At 44.3% G+C, this 17,877-nt stretch overlaps 1 protein-coding gene across 5 annotated transcripts in view; it reads right to left on the bottom strand.

Annotated features, from left to right (window-relative positions):
• Window positions 1-17,877, bottom strand: part of golga3 (golgin A3) — an 86,484-nt gene that overhangs the window by 20,047 nt on the left and 48,560 nt on the right. For all 5 annotated transcript variants that reach the window (XM_038807116.1, XM_038807391.1, XM_038807473.1 and 2 more), the window contains 8 exons: window positions 13,714-14,082; window positions 12,067-12,144; window positions 11,595-11,858; window positions 10,916-11,010; window positions 9,596-9,812; window positions 5,959-6,102; window positions 4,183-4,380; window positions 87-203 (listed from right to left, as the gene is read on the bottom strand). In XM_038807116.1, coding sequence (XP_038663044.1) covers window positions 87-203; window positions 4,183-4,380; window positions 5,959-6,102; window positions 9,596-9,812; window positions 10,916-11,010; window positions 11,595-11,858; window positions 12,067-12,144; window positions 13,714-14,082 — 1,482 coding nt within the window. The remainder of the gene's footprint in view (window positions 1-86; window positions 204-4,182; window positions 4,381-5,958; window positions 6,103-9,595; window positions 9,813-10,915; window positions 11,011-11,594; window positions 11,859-12,066; window positions 12,145-13,713; window positions 14,083-17,877) is intronic.

Raw genomic sequence — 17,877 nt, 5'->3', positions numbered from 1 at the left:
ATGAGGTAAACTGATGCAATGTGTTTTGACTGCTATCATTAAAGGTTTACTGCTCCTTGAAATGAATGTTTAAAGCCACCATTTACCTGCTGTTTCAGTTCATTAACATTTCCTTTCTCCTTTTCCAGCGCAATCTGCAAAGTTTGTACTAATTGCTTCATCTGCTGGTCCTCCTCTTCCTTCCGTTTTAGGACTGCTTGTACCTATCCCAAAAAAAAGGGTCACGTGATTAAATCCTCCTCCTCTTGGCTGTTACTCAGAGAATGTATTCCTTTTTTTTTATTTTGGAGATGAACATGGATATTACTGAGATACAGGATTATCACGGAAGCTGGGGGAAGGGAAAAGGGGCTTAAAGATCATCATTGATTTTTGGGTTGGTTGCACTGGTAGGCTACAGTACGGTTTGCTGCTGCTTTATTTGGCCCTGGCCCTAGGAGCAGCAACCACCTTTCAACACGACAGAAACAAACTGCTGGGGACACTGAGCATGTGAGATTCTGGATTTGACACAACACAAACAAATATTTATCAGATTGCATCCATAATGTGACCATCCAGGTCTTCTAGATCATGAGTGGCTCTGGCACTGGTTTTCTGCCAGACAGGACAATTTTGCGCTTTCGACTCCACTTACAAAAATATGGTCGATGGAGCAAAGGGGCCGGTTTAGCTCAGTTGGTTGGATGGCTGGTTTGTGCCATGGAGCGACATCAACAGCGTTGGTTCAATTCCTGTACATGGTAGCACATTGGTTAGCACTGTTGCTTAAGAGCACCAGGGTCCCAGGTTCGATTCCTGGTCTGTGCGAAGTTTACACATTATCCCCGTGTCTGTGTGAGTTGCCTCCGTGCGCTCAGGTTTCCTCCCACAAGTCCCGAAAGATGTGCTTGTTAGGTGAATTGGACATTCTGAATTCTCCCTCTGTGTACCCGAACAGATGCCGGAGTGTAGAGGCTAGGGGATTTTCACAGTAACTTCATTGCAGTGTTAATGTAAGCCTACTTGGGACAATGACAAAGATTATTATTATACCAGCTGAGATTATTCATTAAGGCCCTGCCTTCTCAACCTTGCCCCTCACCGGAAGTGTGCTGATCCTCAGGTTAAATCATCACTGGTCAACTTGCCCCCTTAAAGAGGAAAGTATCCTATGGCCATCTGGGACTATAGCAACTTTACTAGATGGAGGAAACCACACCCATGTGTTGAGAGACCCATTTAGAAATAACTAGTTAAAGTAGCATTTGTGAAAGAAAGGGAAGATGGAGTGCACTGTTACCTCTAACTTCTGTTTGCTGTATACAGGTCAGCCTGTTGCACTGCGCAATCCCTTTCAGATAGACATGCACCCACTAATGCTCACATTTTAAGGGGAACGCTACTTGTGCGCAGCCTGTTTTTTCCTTGCACAGCACATTCCCCATTTCTACGCAGTCATTCCATGCAGCATAAAAGAACATTGGTACAGAGAGTGTGTGAATGGGGAATGTTAGCAGAAGTGTTTAAATTGAACTTTTAAAATAATTTTTGTTCCATGAGATTAATATTAGAATAATAAAGCTATGTTACTATATTAAAGGTTTAGGATACCGGACCAGATCCCAACTTCTGTTAGGAGATCCCAACTTCTGTTAGGATAACGGACGAGACCCCAAACAATTTGCAATTTTTAAAACTGTGAGGAAAGGATACTTCGCCCCAGGAGTGATGGCTCTGACCAATAGGTATCTTTTAGGTTAAAATAAACTTTAATTTAAACACAGAATTAACCACATTATCAAATAAATTGTTTTACAGTTCTTAAATAAACAGAAACAACTTCAACTCATTATCTACACCTGTCTCTATATATTTTCTAACTAAGCAACCCAATACAGTTCAAATTCCACTCAAAGTTTTTTTTTTAAAATTTAGATTACCCAATTATGGGGCAATTTAGTGTTACCAATCCACCTATCCTGCACATCTTTTTGGGTTGTGGGGGCAAGACCCACACAGACACGAGGAGAATGTGCAAACTCCACACGGACAGTGACCCAGAGCCGGGATTGAACCTGGGACCTCAGCGCCGTGAGGCAGCTGTGCTAACCACTAGGCCACCGTGCTGCCCTATTCCACTCAAAAGTTTTTTTTATTTTTATAAAATGTTTTTTATTGAATTTTCATATATTATATCCAACAAATTATGAGAGAAAAAAACACGCAAAAATTAACATGTATATTTACAGGTAAGCATCTTCATAACAACTGTGGCCGCCCCCTTTAGCCGGCATACATATTTTACATTCCCCAATATGGCCGAGGCACATGTTTATAGGCATTTATTTACAGTTTGGTTTTGGGCCTTAGCTTGCCATCAAACCCCCATAACAAACCCGTAGCCCCCCCTCCCCCCCGGCTACCTTCCCCCGATTCCCATCCATTTTCCCCTGATTCTTGGCCACCCGACTATTCTTCCTCTTGTACGTTGGTCACAAACAGGTCCCGCAACAATTGCATGAATGGCTCCCACGTTCTGTGGAAGCCGTCGTCTGACCCTCTGATGGCGAATTTGATTTTCTCCATTTGGAGAGATTCCGAGAGGTCGGACAGCCAGTCTGCAGCTCTGGGCGGTGCTGCTGACCGCCAGCCAAACAGGATTCTACGGCGAGCGATCAGGGAAGCAAAGACAAGGGCGTCCGCCCTCCTCCCCAGGAATAGATCTGGCTGGTCTGAAACCCCGAAGACCGCCACTAATCGGGCATGGCTCCACCCTCACCCCCACCACTTTGGACATAGCCTCGAAGAAGGCTGTCCAGTACTCCACAAGTCTGGGGCAAGACCAGAACATGTGGGCGTGGTTGGCTGGGCCTCTTTGGCACCGTTCACATCTGTCCTCCACCTCCGGGAAGAACCTACTCATATAGTTTCTTGTTAAGTGGGCTCTATGTACCACTTTTAGTTGCGTCAGGCTGAGCCTTGCGCACGTGGAGGTGGAGTTGACCTTATGCAGTGCTTCACTCCAGAGTCCCCACCCTATCTCAATCCCCAGGTCGTCCTCCCATTTCATTCTTGTTGCGTCCAGTACGGTGTCGTCCCTTTCTACCAGTCGGTCATACATGTCGCTACAGTTCCCTTTCTCTAGGATACTTGCGTCCAGTAGGTCTTCCAGTAGTGCCTGTCGTGGCGGTTGTGGGTACGACCTTGTCTCCTTTCGTAGGAAGTTTTTGAGCTGCAGATACCGTGGCTAGTTTCCCCCAGCTAGCCAAAATTTCTCTGTCAGTTCGTCCAGTGTTACGATCCTGTCGTCCGTGTATAGGTCCCTGACTGTCAGTGTCCCCCCGTCCTGCCTCCACCTTTTGAAGGTGGCGTCAGTCAGTGCTGGTTTGAACCTATGGTTGTTGCAGATGGGAGCCTTGTCCGATATTTTGGTCAGGCCAAATTGCTGCCGCAGATGGTTCCAGGATTGGAGGGTGGCTGTCACCACTGGGCTGCTGGAGTGTTTTTTTTTTGGGGGGGGGGGGGGGGGGGGGGGGAGAGAAATGGGAAAATGGGAGTGCTGACGTGGCGAGGGCCTGGAGGGAGGTCCCCATGCAGGAGGCCTCCTCCGCACGCACCCACTCGTATTCCACTCAAAGTTAACAATCAGGGTTACTTGCCATGCTCTCTGCAGACCTTTGGAGAGACCTTCCTTCAGGAACAACCTGAAAAGCCTCGTCTTGTCAGACTATAACCTTATAGCAAACTGCTGTGCAACTTAAAATCTTATAAGACTGCAAAACTACAGAAAGACCTGGCTCCTCTTCCCATTAATTACATAATCTATCTCCCACTAATATGTTCCAGGACTAAACACCATCCCTCAAATGATCTGCACCTCCTTTCTATAAACAATATTCCATTAGCCATCTCTCTGTAAACAGGTCAATGGTCAAAATCAATAATGACCTCACCTTTACAACTCCTTAATCACAGTTTTAGCAGACATACTATATGTATGTATTTGGCCCAGGGTTTTTAATAACATCACCGCATAATATAAAATACAATATATAACAATTTCCTACACGGATTTTCTTTTTTTTTTAATAAACAAAATGCTTATGGCATCTGGAAATCCTTTAATCTGCAGCAATCTTGAGATTTGGCAGCAGAAATGACTCCTGACTTTAAAAATATCCTCTGCTTTTAAGCTCATACCTGAAGGTTAAGTTGGACAAGATCTGCCTCTCTCTTTGACAAGGCAGTCTCCAAGATGCTGGTATGATCTTTCAGTGCAGCATGGGATTGACTCAGACCAACAAGTTTCCCTCGTTCATGCTCCAATTCTAGAGTCAGCTTTTTATTGGCTTCTTCCAAGCGTCTTATCTTTTTCCGATAACCTCTTGACTCTTGAAGCTAAGTGGGAGAGAACTGAAGCCATCAGTGAACAAAAAATTTCTACAAAGTATAATAATGATCCTTCATACTCATTATGGTATATGAACAGACTTTTTCTCAAAAATACAATTGGGGACTGGTACAAAAGGGATTATAAGAGCTGTTCAAAAGATTCCATTGTATATTTGACAATTTTTAACACTCTATTACTGACTGGAAAACAGTTCCAGGTGCAATCGAGGCCATCTGACAAACATCTGTATGAAAAGCTTTAATCAGAGCTATATCTTGCAACTGGGTTTGCTCAGTGGGTTAGACAGCTGGTTTGTGATGCCAGCAGCCCGGGTTCTATTCCCATACCGACTGAGGTTATTCAGGAAGGCCAGCCTTTTCAACTTTGCCCCTTGTCTGAGGATGGCGGATATGGTAGTTTCATGGGTGTGAGCAGGTCGTACATCATCCAAGACACTATTTCTTTTTTTAAATAAAGAGTACCCAATTACTTTTTCCCAATTAAGGGGCAATTTAACGTGGCCCATCCACCTATCCTGCACATTCTTGGGTTGTGGGGGTGAGACCCACATGGACATGGGGAGAATGTGCAAACTCCACACAGACAGTGACCCAGGACCAGGATTGAAATGAAATGAAATGAAATGAAAATGAAAAGAAAATCGCTTATTGTCACGAGTAGGCTTCAAATGAAGTTACTGTGACAAGCCCCTAGTCACCACATTCCGGCGCCTGTTCGGGGAGACTGGTACGGGAACAACCTGGGATTGAACCTGGGTCCTCGGCACCATGAGGCGGCAGTGCTAACCACTGCGCCGTTGTGTGACCCTACCAGTTTTGATTCATAAATCCAATGTGGAGGGGCAGGATAGCCAAGGAAGACCCTGCCTTTAGCAGAAATCTGCCAGTTCAATATTGAGCGGGTCTGGAATCACACGTAGGCTAGAGCAGCTACATGTGGAAGATTTTCTTCCCTAAAGGACATTAGTGAACCAGGTGGGTTTTTACAATAATTGACAACAGCTGTTATAGACTTTTTTTTTAAATTCCAGATTATTTATTGCATTCAAATTTCACCATCAGCCATGGTGGGATTTCAATCCAGGTCCCAGAGCATTACTCTGGGTTGCTGGATTACTCGTCCAGTGATAATACTACTGTGCCACCGCTTTCCCAGTTAGGTTACGGCATGGTAGCACAGTGGTTTGCACAGTTGCTTCACAGCGCCAGGGACCCAGGTTCGATTCCCGGCTTGGGTCCCTGCCTGTGCGGAGTCTGCAAGTTCTCCCTGTGTCTGCGTGGGTTTCCTCCGGGTGCTCCGGTTTCCTCCCACAAGTCCTGAAAGATGTGCTTGTGGTGAATTGGGCATTCTGAATTCTCCTTCTGTGTATCCGAACAGGCGCCGTAGTGCGACGACGAGGAGATTTTCACAGTAACTTCATCGCTGTGTTAATGTAAGCCAATTTGTGACACTAATAAAGATTAATAAGTTAGCTTGGAATTTAGTGCACCAAAATGAAATCAGGGTGGGTTTGACTGATAAAACTGCTCAGGTTCAGAACTTGGGTTTGGTTTCATTTTTACCTCATCCTCCAAATCCAAAACCTTCTCTCTGTAATCCTCAAGTTCCTGGCTGGTAAGCGAGATGATTGCCTGCAGTTCCTTCTCAAGCGTGGCTTTGCTGTGGTTTACCGCCTGCAGCTCCAGTTGCAAAGCCTGAATCCGTTCCTATTAATATATAAAGGGACGGAAAGATAATTTTCCAGTCCAGCTCCATGGAACATTGCCAATATGCCCGGTAATGTCAAAAGCCCAATTTCTGCCAAAAATTAACCCAACTGCAACTATCCATGTGCACAACAAACTTAACAAACATTGCATACTGACACCACACTTCTCACTCCCAAGTAAAATCCAACACGAGCTATATTCATCAGAGACTTGTTGAAGAGAGAGACTTTTTTTGTTTGAACAGGAAACTCCATCCAGTAAATATCCCTGCATCACAACCCATCACCTCCTGAGAAGATGGGGAATTTTGCTTATATCATATGAAAGTTTGACATAAGGGCCAACTCTGTCAAAGAATCAGAATTATCTGACCACCAATTTTAATTACTAGGCTACAGGGATAGGGTGGAGGTGGGGGCTTAAGTAGGGTACTCTTTCCATGGGCCAGTGTAGGCTCAATGGGCTGAATGGCCTCCTTCTGCATTGTAAATTCTACGAAAACACCTGGCTCCATGTTTTAGTGTCTTATCTGTGCAGTTGAGCTGAGATCATATATTCAACAGTGGGGAACTATGGTGGAAACCTGTTGTCCATCAGTTTATGGCTCCAATGAGCTGTGCCATTCTTTGTTATATATTTCAGCCAACTAAACTCCGGGGTCACAAAAGCAAATAAATAAACTGTAGGCGCTGGAAATCTGACACAATACAGAAGCTGCTAGAAATACTCAGCAGGTCTGGCAGTATCTGCGGAGAGAGAAACAGAGTTAATGCTTCAGGTCGACAATTATCAGTTCTGATAAAGATCAACAACCAGAAATGTGAACTCAGTTTCTCTTTCCAAAGGTGCTTCCAGGCTTGCCGAGTATTTCCAAAATGCTCTGTTATCATCATGATCTCCACAGGAATGCTTTGCACACAAGCATCAAAACTAGCCCACAGAGATTCCCTCGACTGGGAAATAATCATGTTTTATTGATTTAATCACTTGAAGACATCTATCTAGCTCTATTCTTCATCCATTTTCAAATAATAAAATCTCTCTCCATGGCCAGCTGCACTCTTTAAAAATTAGCAAAGAATAAAAAAAAGCGTAGAATTTGATTTCTTAGTTGATCTTGTTAATGTTCCCCCCCCCCCCCGCTTTCCCAACCTTAGGGTCAGACATACAGTGGCAATTAAAAGTCAATTATGGTACGGATAAAAGCATGCATGGGTCAGACTTGGAGAATCTGGTGTAGTGGTATGTCACTTGACGAGTAATCCAAAGACCAAATTAGTGATGCATCGAAATGCAAGGTAATACATTTTGGTAGAAGATTCATGAGGAGACAATACAAGCTCAACGGTACAACTTTCAGAGGCGTACAAGAGCAGAGGGACCTTGGGGTTCAGGTGCATAATTCTCTGAAGGTGGCCAGGCAAGTTGAAACAGTTGTTAAGGCCTACAGCATCCTTGGGTTTATAAATAGAGGCACAGAGTAGAAAAGCAAGGAAGTGATGCTGCACCTCTACAAATCATTGGTCAGACCACATTTGGAACATTGTGTTCAGTTCTGGGCACCGTATTTAAGGAAGGATGTTAAAGCCCTGGAGAGAGTGCAGAGATTTACCAGAATGATACCAGGAATGAGGAATTTTAGATACAAGGAAAGATTGGAGAAATTGGGCTTGTTCTCCTTGGAGCAGAGAAGAGGTGACCTTACTGAGGTGTTCAAAATCCTGAACAATTTTGACAGGGAAAAGGAGGATATTCTGTTTCTACTAGTTGGTATGTCGGTGACTCGGGGTCACAATTTCAAGATGGTCAGCAAGAGTTAGGAGTGAGATGAGGAGAAACATCTTTACTCAGTGTTATTAGGGTTTAGAATGTGCTGCCTGGGAGAGTGGTGGAGGTGGATTCCATAGGAGGTTTCAAAAGAGAGCTGGATATATATTTGAAAGTGATTAATTTAGAGGATTACAGAGGTAGGCCTGGGGAATGGGACTAGCTAGGTTGCTCTTTTGTGCCAACACAATGGGCTAAATGGCCTCCTTCTGCACGTTGGGATTCTAATGAAATAATGTTTATATTCGGCACATTCTATTGGTATCAGGTTCCCTTCCCCGTAGGGCATCAAACCTGGCATCTCTTTACAGCAATATAGCAGCTGCCGTGGTCACAAATTCCCTTGGTACGATAGGGTCTCATTCTCAATCTCTGGCATCTTGGTCTAGAATCACTCAACCCAGAACATTGCCTCTTGAACAAAATTCAGTGCAGACCATCGTTTATTTTTGGAACCTCCTGAAGTTATCTTTATTACAACTTTCAGTAAATTACTGCACCCAACAGCTTGGCATGCCAAGAGGTACATTTTCAGGATTGTGTGGAATCAGCAGGGGAGAGGGACACATCTTTCAAAGAGCGAGCAGCAGTATGATGGACAGAATGGCCTCCTTCTGTGTTGTAGAATTCTATGAAACTCCTTTTCCAATATTTTTCTGCCTTAATTTTATTTTGCCTCTGCAATTTTGTTTTGGAAATACATTTACAATCTATATTTTAAAAATCTCATTCCTCCAAAGTGGTCATCGATGGCTAGGCCAGCATTTATTGCCCATCCCCAATTGCCCTGGAGAAGATGGTGATAAGCTGCTGCCTTTAACGGCTGCAGTCCATGTCATGTGGGTACACCCACAGTGCTGTTAGGGAGGACGTTGCAGGATTTTTAACCCAGTGACAGTGAAGGGAGATTGATATGGTTCCAAATCAGGAAGGTGTGGGGCTTGAAGGGGAACTTGCAGCTGATGGCGTTCCCATGTATCTTTGCCCTCATGTTTCTAGGTGGTAGAGGTCATGTGTTCAGGTGGCGCTTTCAAAGGAGTCTTGCCAAGTTGCTGCAGTGCGTCTTGTGCGTACACACTACTGCCACTCTGTATTGGTGGTGGAGGGAGTAAATGTTGACGTTGGAGGTTGGAGTGATAATCAAGCAGGCTGCTTTGTTAGGGTGGCACAGTGGTTAGAGCTGCTGCCGCACAGTACCGAGGACCAGGGTTCTAATCCCAGCACTGAGCCACTGTCCATGTGGATTTTGCACATTCTACCAGTGTCTGTGTGGGTCTCACCCCACAACCCTGGGGGATTAGCCACTCTAAATTGCCCCTCAATTGGAAAAAATAATAATTGGATGCTCTAAATTTATTTTATAAACAAGCAGGCTGCCTTGTCCTGGATGGCGTTGAGCTGGAGTGTTGTTGTGTCTACACAACATGGACTGCAGCCGTTCAAGGTGGCAGCTCATCACCACCCTCTCCAAGGCAATTAGGGATGGGTAATAAATGCTGCACTCATCCAAACGAGGGGAGTGTATTCCTCCACACTCCTGGCTTGTGGCTTGCCGATGGTAGACAGGCTTTGGGGAGTTAGGAGGTGAGTTACTCACTGCAGAATTCCCAGCCTCTGACCCGTTCTTTTTTCCACAATCAAGAGTTTAGAAATGGTGACATACTTGCAGAACTTTATCATTCCCACCCTCTGTGATCTGATCTTTCAGTTTGCTGAGTTCTGCCTCAGCAGTCTCCTTTGCTCCAAGGGCTTCCTGCAGTCGGCGGCTCAGGATACCAACAGCACTTTCATAAGCTTTATGTTTGGCTTTCATTTCTTTCTGTGCACTGTTGAGATCAGTGCCAAGCTTCTTCATTCGGGTCTTTTGCTCAGAGATCCCTCTGGAAAAAAAAAAATCAAGATGATGCAGATTCAATACAATCAGGAAAATTAAATTAATTTAGAAACTAATGATTCTTTATATACTGCGTCAAAAACAATTAGGACAAGGAACAAGAGAAGGCATAGCTATCAACTGGTCTTTGAAATATCAACACACTGATGCCGTAACAAATTCAATAGTAACATTTTTTAAAAATGGGATAAATACTTAAAGGGAAAAGGTTTGCACGGCTGTGTGGAAAGAGAAAGGGATTGTGATTAATACCAAAATGAACCTGCACGGTCACGATGGGCCAAATGGCCTCCCTTCTGTTGTATCATTCTCAATTGCTGTTAGGTTAAATATTTTGTATAACATTTCAGGCAGATTTCACTGCATAAATCTGATGCCAACAGCTGAAATGCTGGGTGGAGTAACATTTTCTTACAAGTTCGCCCAACGGTTATTTTCTAAACTTGCACGAAACCTTTGAAGCTATGGCTATTCGAGGCTGTGAATTATTACAAAACTTGTAGTGAAAAGTCCAATGAAAGATTTGCTTATTTTCCGGATGGTTTGTGGAAAACTATGAAAATAAAGCATCTCAGTAGCCTGTGGGAGAGTTGGCAAGTGATTTTGAAGTGGAAGATGTTCATCGTTAATACTGGTCACTGCCGCCTAAACTTTATCGTGGAAATGTCAATGTAATGAAGCACATTCATAGAACATAGAACAGTACAGCACAGAACAGGCCCTTCGGCCCTCAATGTTGTGCCGAGCCATGATCACCCTACTCAAACCCACGTATCCACTCTATACCCGTAACCTAACAACCCCCCCCCTTAACCTTACTTTTATTAGCACACTACGGGCAATTTAGCATGGCCAATCCACCTAACTCGCACATCTTTGGACTGTGGGAGGAAACCGGAGCACCCGGAGGAAACCCACACACACAGGGGGAGGACGTGCAGACTCCACACAGACAGTGACCCAGCCGGGAATCGAACCTGGGACCCTGGAGCTGTGAAGCATTTATGCTAACCACCATGCTACCCTGCTGCCCAAATTCCTTAATTAGCAGGAACATAAGCAATCAAGTTTAATCAAAAATATCCTCACTTTTTCGCTTCTTCCTGCATTTGCTCCACTTGCTTTTTCAGTTCTTCATTCTCATGAGAGAATGACACCAGCTGATTTTTGTCAAACTGCACCGACTATTAGAAAGTAGAATAGGACAGAATTAATGGCTTGTTGACAAGAGCAATGAAATTAAACAATAACATTGACACCAAGTTACTGAGTATAGGAAGCATTTGTCTGCACTAGAGGGGGTGCAGAGGAGATTCACGAGGATGCTGCCCGAACTGGAGAGTTTGAAGGGGAGGCTGGTTAGGCTGGGGTTGCTTTCCTTCGAGCAAAGGAGGACAAGTGGGGACCTAATCAAGGTCATAAGTACATAGATAGGGTATATAGGAAGGAACTTTTCCCTTAGTAGATGGATCAATAATCAGGGGCATAGATTTACGGTAAGCGACAAGCGATTTAGAGGGAATTTGAGGGGAAACGTTTTCACCCAGAGGGTGGTGGGAATCTGGAACTGAAAAGGGTGGTAGAGGCAGGAACCTTCAACATTTAAGCATTTCGATGAGCACTTGAAATGCCATAGCATACCAAGTGTATGAAAATGGGATTAGAATAGATAGGTGCTTGATGGCTGCCGCAGACACAATGGGCCAAATGGCTTCTTCTTGAGCAGTAAACTTTTATGACTCCAAGAGCTGGGAGAGTTATAGTATACCTGGAGCTCTGTGTTCAATTCATCACGTTCTTCCTGTGCCAACTGCAACTGGGCTTCCAGATCGGTCAGTTGTTGGTGAACCCGAGAAATCGCTTTCTGTAGCTGCACATGCTCATTCTGTGCTGATTTTTTGTCAGTCTGCAGTACAACCACATTTTGTTTCAACTCTTTCACCTCCAATTCGAACTTCTTCTTTGCTGACTTCAACTCATTTATTAGTTGATCCTTTGAATTTGCATCACGTCGATACGCCTCCACCATCACCTGAAAAGATGCCATTAATAGCACAACCAACTGGAGAACCATCAGTGCTCTATTCCCCCAATACCATTCCTTTGATTATATATTTACATACATTGAGTTAATGATGGTAAATGCTGCAAACTATAAGCTACTGGACTACAAGCTACAAACCTCAGGAACATATTTTTCACAGTAACTTCATTGCACTAATAAAGATTAACATTATTACCTTTTGTTGAACAAGCTGTTCTTTCAGTTTCTGGGTCTGTTTCTTCAAGCTGGTACTTTCTTTTTGCATATTTTCTACCTATAAAATGGTAAATAAATTGCAGTATAAACTGATATCACCTGTGAAAGTACTGACACTGAACAGTATTGTAAATTTCACAGTAACAACTGCATGATGTGTTTTATAGCGATCCTCAAAGATATTCTCTGTGGTTCTCCCAAAACACGGTCCCTTATGGTAGACATTTCCTGCATATTCCCGGTTTTAAATCATGACTGACCTACAATGCTTTTTTTTTTTTTACTACGTTTAATCTGCTCATAGAGCATGCACCGTGTACACTAGAATTTATCCAAAAACAGATTACTAGCTTGATAAATAAAATTATTTTCCTTAAAACATCTTTTCTGCTCAAGTTGAGGGATGTTACTGTTGGGAAACGAAACTCATCCCATCTCAGGCACCCAAGTTTGGTGATATCCAAAAGATGATAAATGAAGCTCCCCTGCTCAGTCCCCATGGTTACATCAGTATAATATAGGATTCATGATATGTTTTACAATTCTTCCACCGGAGGCCTCCGATACCAATTAGTGCTAAATCGATGGTCGTTGTGTGCTGTAGGTGGCCACCTACAAGGAACTGGATTAAGCCCACCATAATTAATGCCACACAGGAGCCAATAAGCAGTAGTCACACAAAAACTGTCAATAGAGTCCCAGGGGTCAGCCCTGCTGCCTCATGGTGCCGAGGTCCCAGGTTCGATCCCGGCTCTGGGTCACTGTCCGTGTGGAGTTTGCACATTCTCCCCGTGTTTGTGTGGGTTTCGCCCCCACAACCCAAAGATGTGCAGAGTAGGTGGATTGGCCAAGCTAAATTATCCCTTAACTGGAAAGCATTAAATGGGTATTCTAAATGTTTTTAAAAAATAGAGTCCCGGGTGGTTACCGGGAGGAAGGTCAGTGCATATTCGATGGGCCAAATGGCCTCCTTCTGCACTGTAGGGATTCTGAGAACTGCAGGCTGGACTGTATATAAACTTCAACGTTCCACTTCCTTCTCCCTCGTACATGCTAAAGTAAAATTACTTATTTTTTTTGTACTTTCACTATTGCTGCATGAGATTTTAGCCAGAGAGTCCATTTTAGGCCCAACCCCACCCTTTTTTTAAAAAAAAAAGCTGTAGACAGATGTTTACGGTATTTGGACAATTTATTGTAATTCCTCTTTGCCGCCTTAAAAGTTTTTTTTTAAACTTCTCTCCCAGATTCTTCATATTCTACCTCGTCATGCTCTCCTCTGCTGTCCATGCGCCTCTTTCCTCACCCTCACCATTTCCCTATTGTCCTTCTCCATTGTGACCGATCATTCCCGTTTCTTAGCCGAATAGATTTTTCCTGAGCTCTGTCTCAAATGTTTCTCATTGCTGCTCTGTATCATAGTTTCTCAATATTGTTGCTCATTTTATTTTCCCAAGTTCCACTTTCAGCCTCCGAATGGCCTGATTGCGCATCAGACAGAGGTATATTTATGGGTCACAACACATTGAATATTGATTTTACATTTTTTTTTTTAAAAAGGTTGACGAGGTTTTCCTTATTTATTTTTTTCAAACATTCTGTATTAGTGAAGCTACATTCCAATTACCAGCCCAGTCTTAACAGCAACTTCCTGCCGCAGCTGTTCCAAGATTTCAGAAACCATCTCGGTGTCCTCCTCAAGCTTTTTAGCTCCTTCCGCCAGTACAACCTTATCGGTCTTTCCAGCTTGCAGTGCTACCTCCAGAACAATCTTTTCATTCTGCAAGAACTGGATTGCTTCATCTTTGGCATTTGCTTCAGTTTGGACCTCGGTTAGACAGGCCTCCAGTTCATCGTAACGTGCCTGCAGCTCATTCAAGGATTGGTCCTTGGTGTGTAAAGCCTCTTGGGAGAGAGTCAGCTGCTTCAGCAGCTCCAATTGCTCCTGTTCCAAGGACTCCAACTGCAGTTCTCGCTGGTGCAAGGTTAACCTAACCTGAAGAGAAGACACATTTTAAATACATCCATGAGCTAGAATCACCAAGAGAGGTCAAATTATTGTTAAGCCATTTCAGAAGAGAACATGGGAACACAATTTCACATTTAGGAAGAGAGATGAGAATGGTGTTCGCAGTCATCAACATGTAGGTTATATTGCCAGGGAGTGGTCTCGAGGAAAAATCCTTAGAATCTTTAAGAAACAGTTGAATAATGTGATGGAGGAATAGTTGGTTCTTTCTGAAGATTTGAGTTAGTATACAAAGAACTTCTTGCCTAGATTCTTCATATTCTATCTCGTCATGCTCTCCTCTATTATCCACACGCCTCTTTCCTCACCCTCAAAATTATTCCCTCGTGTCTTTCGCCATTGTGGCCGATTAGGTTTACTTCATTCCCGTTTCTTAGTGGGAACAATACAGCTCAGGAACATGTCCTTCCACCCTCCAAGCCTGCGGGGATTAGGTGTCCTATCTAGACCACCCGCCTATATCCTTCTATACCCGTCTGCTCATGTGACTATCCCCATAAGTCTTAAAGGTCGCTAACGTATCTGCCTCAACCACCTCACCCGGCCGTGCATTCCAGGCCACCACCACACTGTGTAAAAAAACTTCCCCCGCACATCTCCACTGAACCTTTTCCCCCCTCACCTTGAACTTGTGCCCCCTTGTAATTGTTATTTCCGCCCTGGGAAAAAGCCTCCAACTGTTCACCCGATCTATACCCCTAATAATTTTATAAACGTCTACCAGGTCGCCCCTCAGCCTCCGTCTTTCTAGGTTGAATAAGTTTTGTTAAATGTGTTGTGAGCACAGCGTGACCACGACATGACATTTACAATCTTGATCACAAGAAGCTGCCACAAGTTGACAGCAATAACCCTCCTGCCAAGTCTGAGGTTTGAGATTCCGAGCTCCACAGTGAACCAAAGTGCATACTGTAGGACTGACACAGCATTGGAGCACTGCATTGTTGGAGGTGCTGCCTTTTCAGTGCAGACATGAAACTTTTTGTTTGTCGGTTCAAACATCTTGTGACACGATTCAAAGACAGGCAAGAAATTCTTCTCGCGTCTTATTCCAACATTCCTCCCTCAACCAAAACCACCAGCAAGTTACCAAATTGTTCATTAATCTGTGGTCGGACCGTGCTGTGAGAAAATGCCTACATTTCCATAAGACAACAGTAACACAAAACTTGGCGTGGAACATTCTGTAATGTTCAGAGGACGCAGTCACAAAGTTGCTAAATAAAAGTTTCTCACTCCTTTTTTTCTCTCTTTATACAACAGATGACCTCAACTCCTATTCTCTCATCTCACCCACACAGAGTAATGGCGGGGACAGGTAGTGATGCCATAATCAGATCAGCCATGACCTTATTAAATGGAGTGGTGATGCCGACGTTGGACTGGGGTGAGTACAGTAAGAAGTCTTGCAACAGCAGGTTAAAGTCCAACAGGATTGTTTCGAATCACTAGCTTTCGGAGCCCAGCTCCTTCCTCCGGTGCTGTGCTCCGAAAGCTAGTGATTCGAAACAAACCTGTTGGACTTTAACCTGGTGTTGTAAGACTTCTTACTGTTATTAAATGGAGGCAGAGACACATAGGGCCATGGCTGTCTCCTGCTCCTACTTCATGTATGTCATCAACTGGCAACATCACGAAGATAGGGCTGTTTAGCACAGGGCTAAATCGCTGGCTTTTAAAGCAGACCAAGCAGGCCAGCAGCACGGTTCGATTCCTGTACCAGCCTTCCCGAATAGGCGCCGGAATGTGGCGACTAGGGGCTTTTCACAGTAACTTCATTTGAAGCCTACTCGTGACAATAAGCGATTTTCATTTCATTTTTCAAATAGGAATAGCATGGGATCCTGCGTGGGTTTCCTCCGGGTGCTCCAGTTTCCTCCCATAGTCCAAAGATAGAGATAGATAGAGAAATACAGCACAGAACAGGCCCTTCGGCCCACGATGTTGCTCCGAACTTTTGTCCTAGGTTAATCATAGAATTTTGGACAATTTTCCATGGCCAATCCACCCAACCTGCACAGCTTTGGACTGTGGGAGGAAACCGGAGCACCCGGAGGAAACCCACGCAGTCACGGGGAGAATGTGCAGACTCCACACAGACAGTGACCCAAGTCGAAATAGAACTTGGGACCCCGGAGCTGTGAAGCAATTGCGCTATCCACAATGCTACCGTGCTGCCCTTAAGAAGTTAACCTACACTCCATTATTCTACCCTAATCCATGTACCTATCCAATAGCCGCTTGAAGGTCCCCAACGTTTCCGACTCAACTACTTCCACAGGCAGTGCATTCCATGCCCCCACTACTCTCTGGGTAAAGAACCTACCTCTGACATCCCCTCTGTATCTTCCACCGTTTATCTTAAATTATGTCCCCTTGTAATGGTGTGTTCCACCCGGGGAAAAAGTCTCTGACTGTCTACTCTATCTATTCCCCTAATCATCTTATAAACCTCTATCAAGTCGCCCCTCGTCCTTCTCCGTTCTAATGAGAAAAGGCCTAACACCCTCAACCTTTCCTCGTATGGCCTACTCTCCATTCCAGGCAACATCCTGGTAAATCTCCTTTGCACCTTTTCCAAAGCTTCCACATCCTTCCTAAAATGAGGCGACCAGAACTGCACACAGTACTCCAAATGTGGCCTGACCAAGGTTTTGTACAGCTGCATCATCACCTCACGGCTCTTAAATTCAACCCCTCTGCTAATGAACGCTAGCACACCATAGGCCTTCTTCACAGCTCTATCCACTTGAGTGGCAACTTTCAAAGATCTATGAACATAGACCCCAAGATCTCTCTGCTCCTCCACATTGCCAAAACCCTACCGTTATCCCTGTATTCCGCATTCATATTTGTCCTTCCAAAATGGACAACCTCACACTTGTCAGGGTTAAACTCCATCTGCCACTTCTCAGCCAGCTCTGCATTCTATCTATGTCTCTTTGAAGCCGACAACAGCCCTCCTCACTATCCACAACTCCACCAATCTTCGTATCATTTGCAAATTTACTGACCCACCCTTCAACTCCCTCATCCAAGTCGTTAATGAAAATCACAAACAGCAGAGGACCCAGAACTGATCCTTGCGGTACGCCACTGATAACTGGGCTCCAGGCTGAATATGTGCCATCCACCACCACTCTCTGTCTTCTATCGGTTAGCCAGTTTGTTATCCAACTGGCCAAATTTCCCACTATCCCATGCCTCCTTACTTTCTGCACAAGCCTACAATGGGGAACCTTATCAAATGCCTTACTAAAATCCATGTACACTACATCCACTGCTTTACCTTCATCCACATGCTTGGTCACCTCCTCAAAGAAGTCAATAAGACTTGTAAGGCAAGACCTACCCCTCACAAATCCGTGATGACTATCCCTAATCAAGCAGTGTCTTTCCACATGCTCAGAAATCCTATCCCTCAGTACCCTTTCCATTACTTTGCCTACCACCGAAGTAAGACTAACTGGTCTGTAATTCCCAGGGTTATCCCTATTCCCTTTTTTGAACAGGGGCACGACATTCGCCACTCTCCAATCCCCTGGTACCACCCCTGTTGACAGTGGTGCAGGTTAAGTGGATTGGCCTTGCTAAATTGCCGTTAGTGTCCAAAACAAAAAAGGTTAAGTGGGGTTACTGGGTTACTGAGATAGGGTGAAGACGTGAGCTTAAGTAGGGTGCTCTTTCCAAAGGCCAGTACAGACACAATGGGCCGAATGGCCTCCTTCTGCACTGTAAATTCTATGATCCCCAAACAGGGCA

Source organism: Scyliorhinus canicula, chromosome 1 (assembly GCF_902713615.1).
Source record: "Scyliorhinus canicula chromosome 1, sScyCan1.1, whole genome shotgun sequence".
NCBI classification, from domain to species: Eukaryota; Metazoa; Chordata; class Chondrichthyes; order Carcharhiniformes; family Scyliorhinidae; genus Scyliorhinus; species Scyliorhinus canicula.
This window is presented reverse-complemented; position numbering and strand designations above follow the sequence as displayed.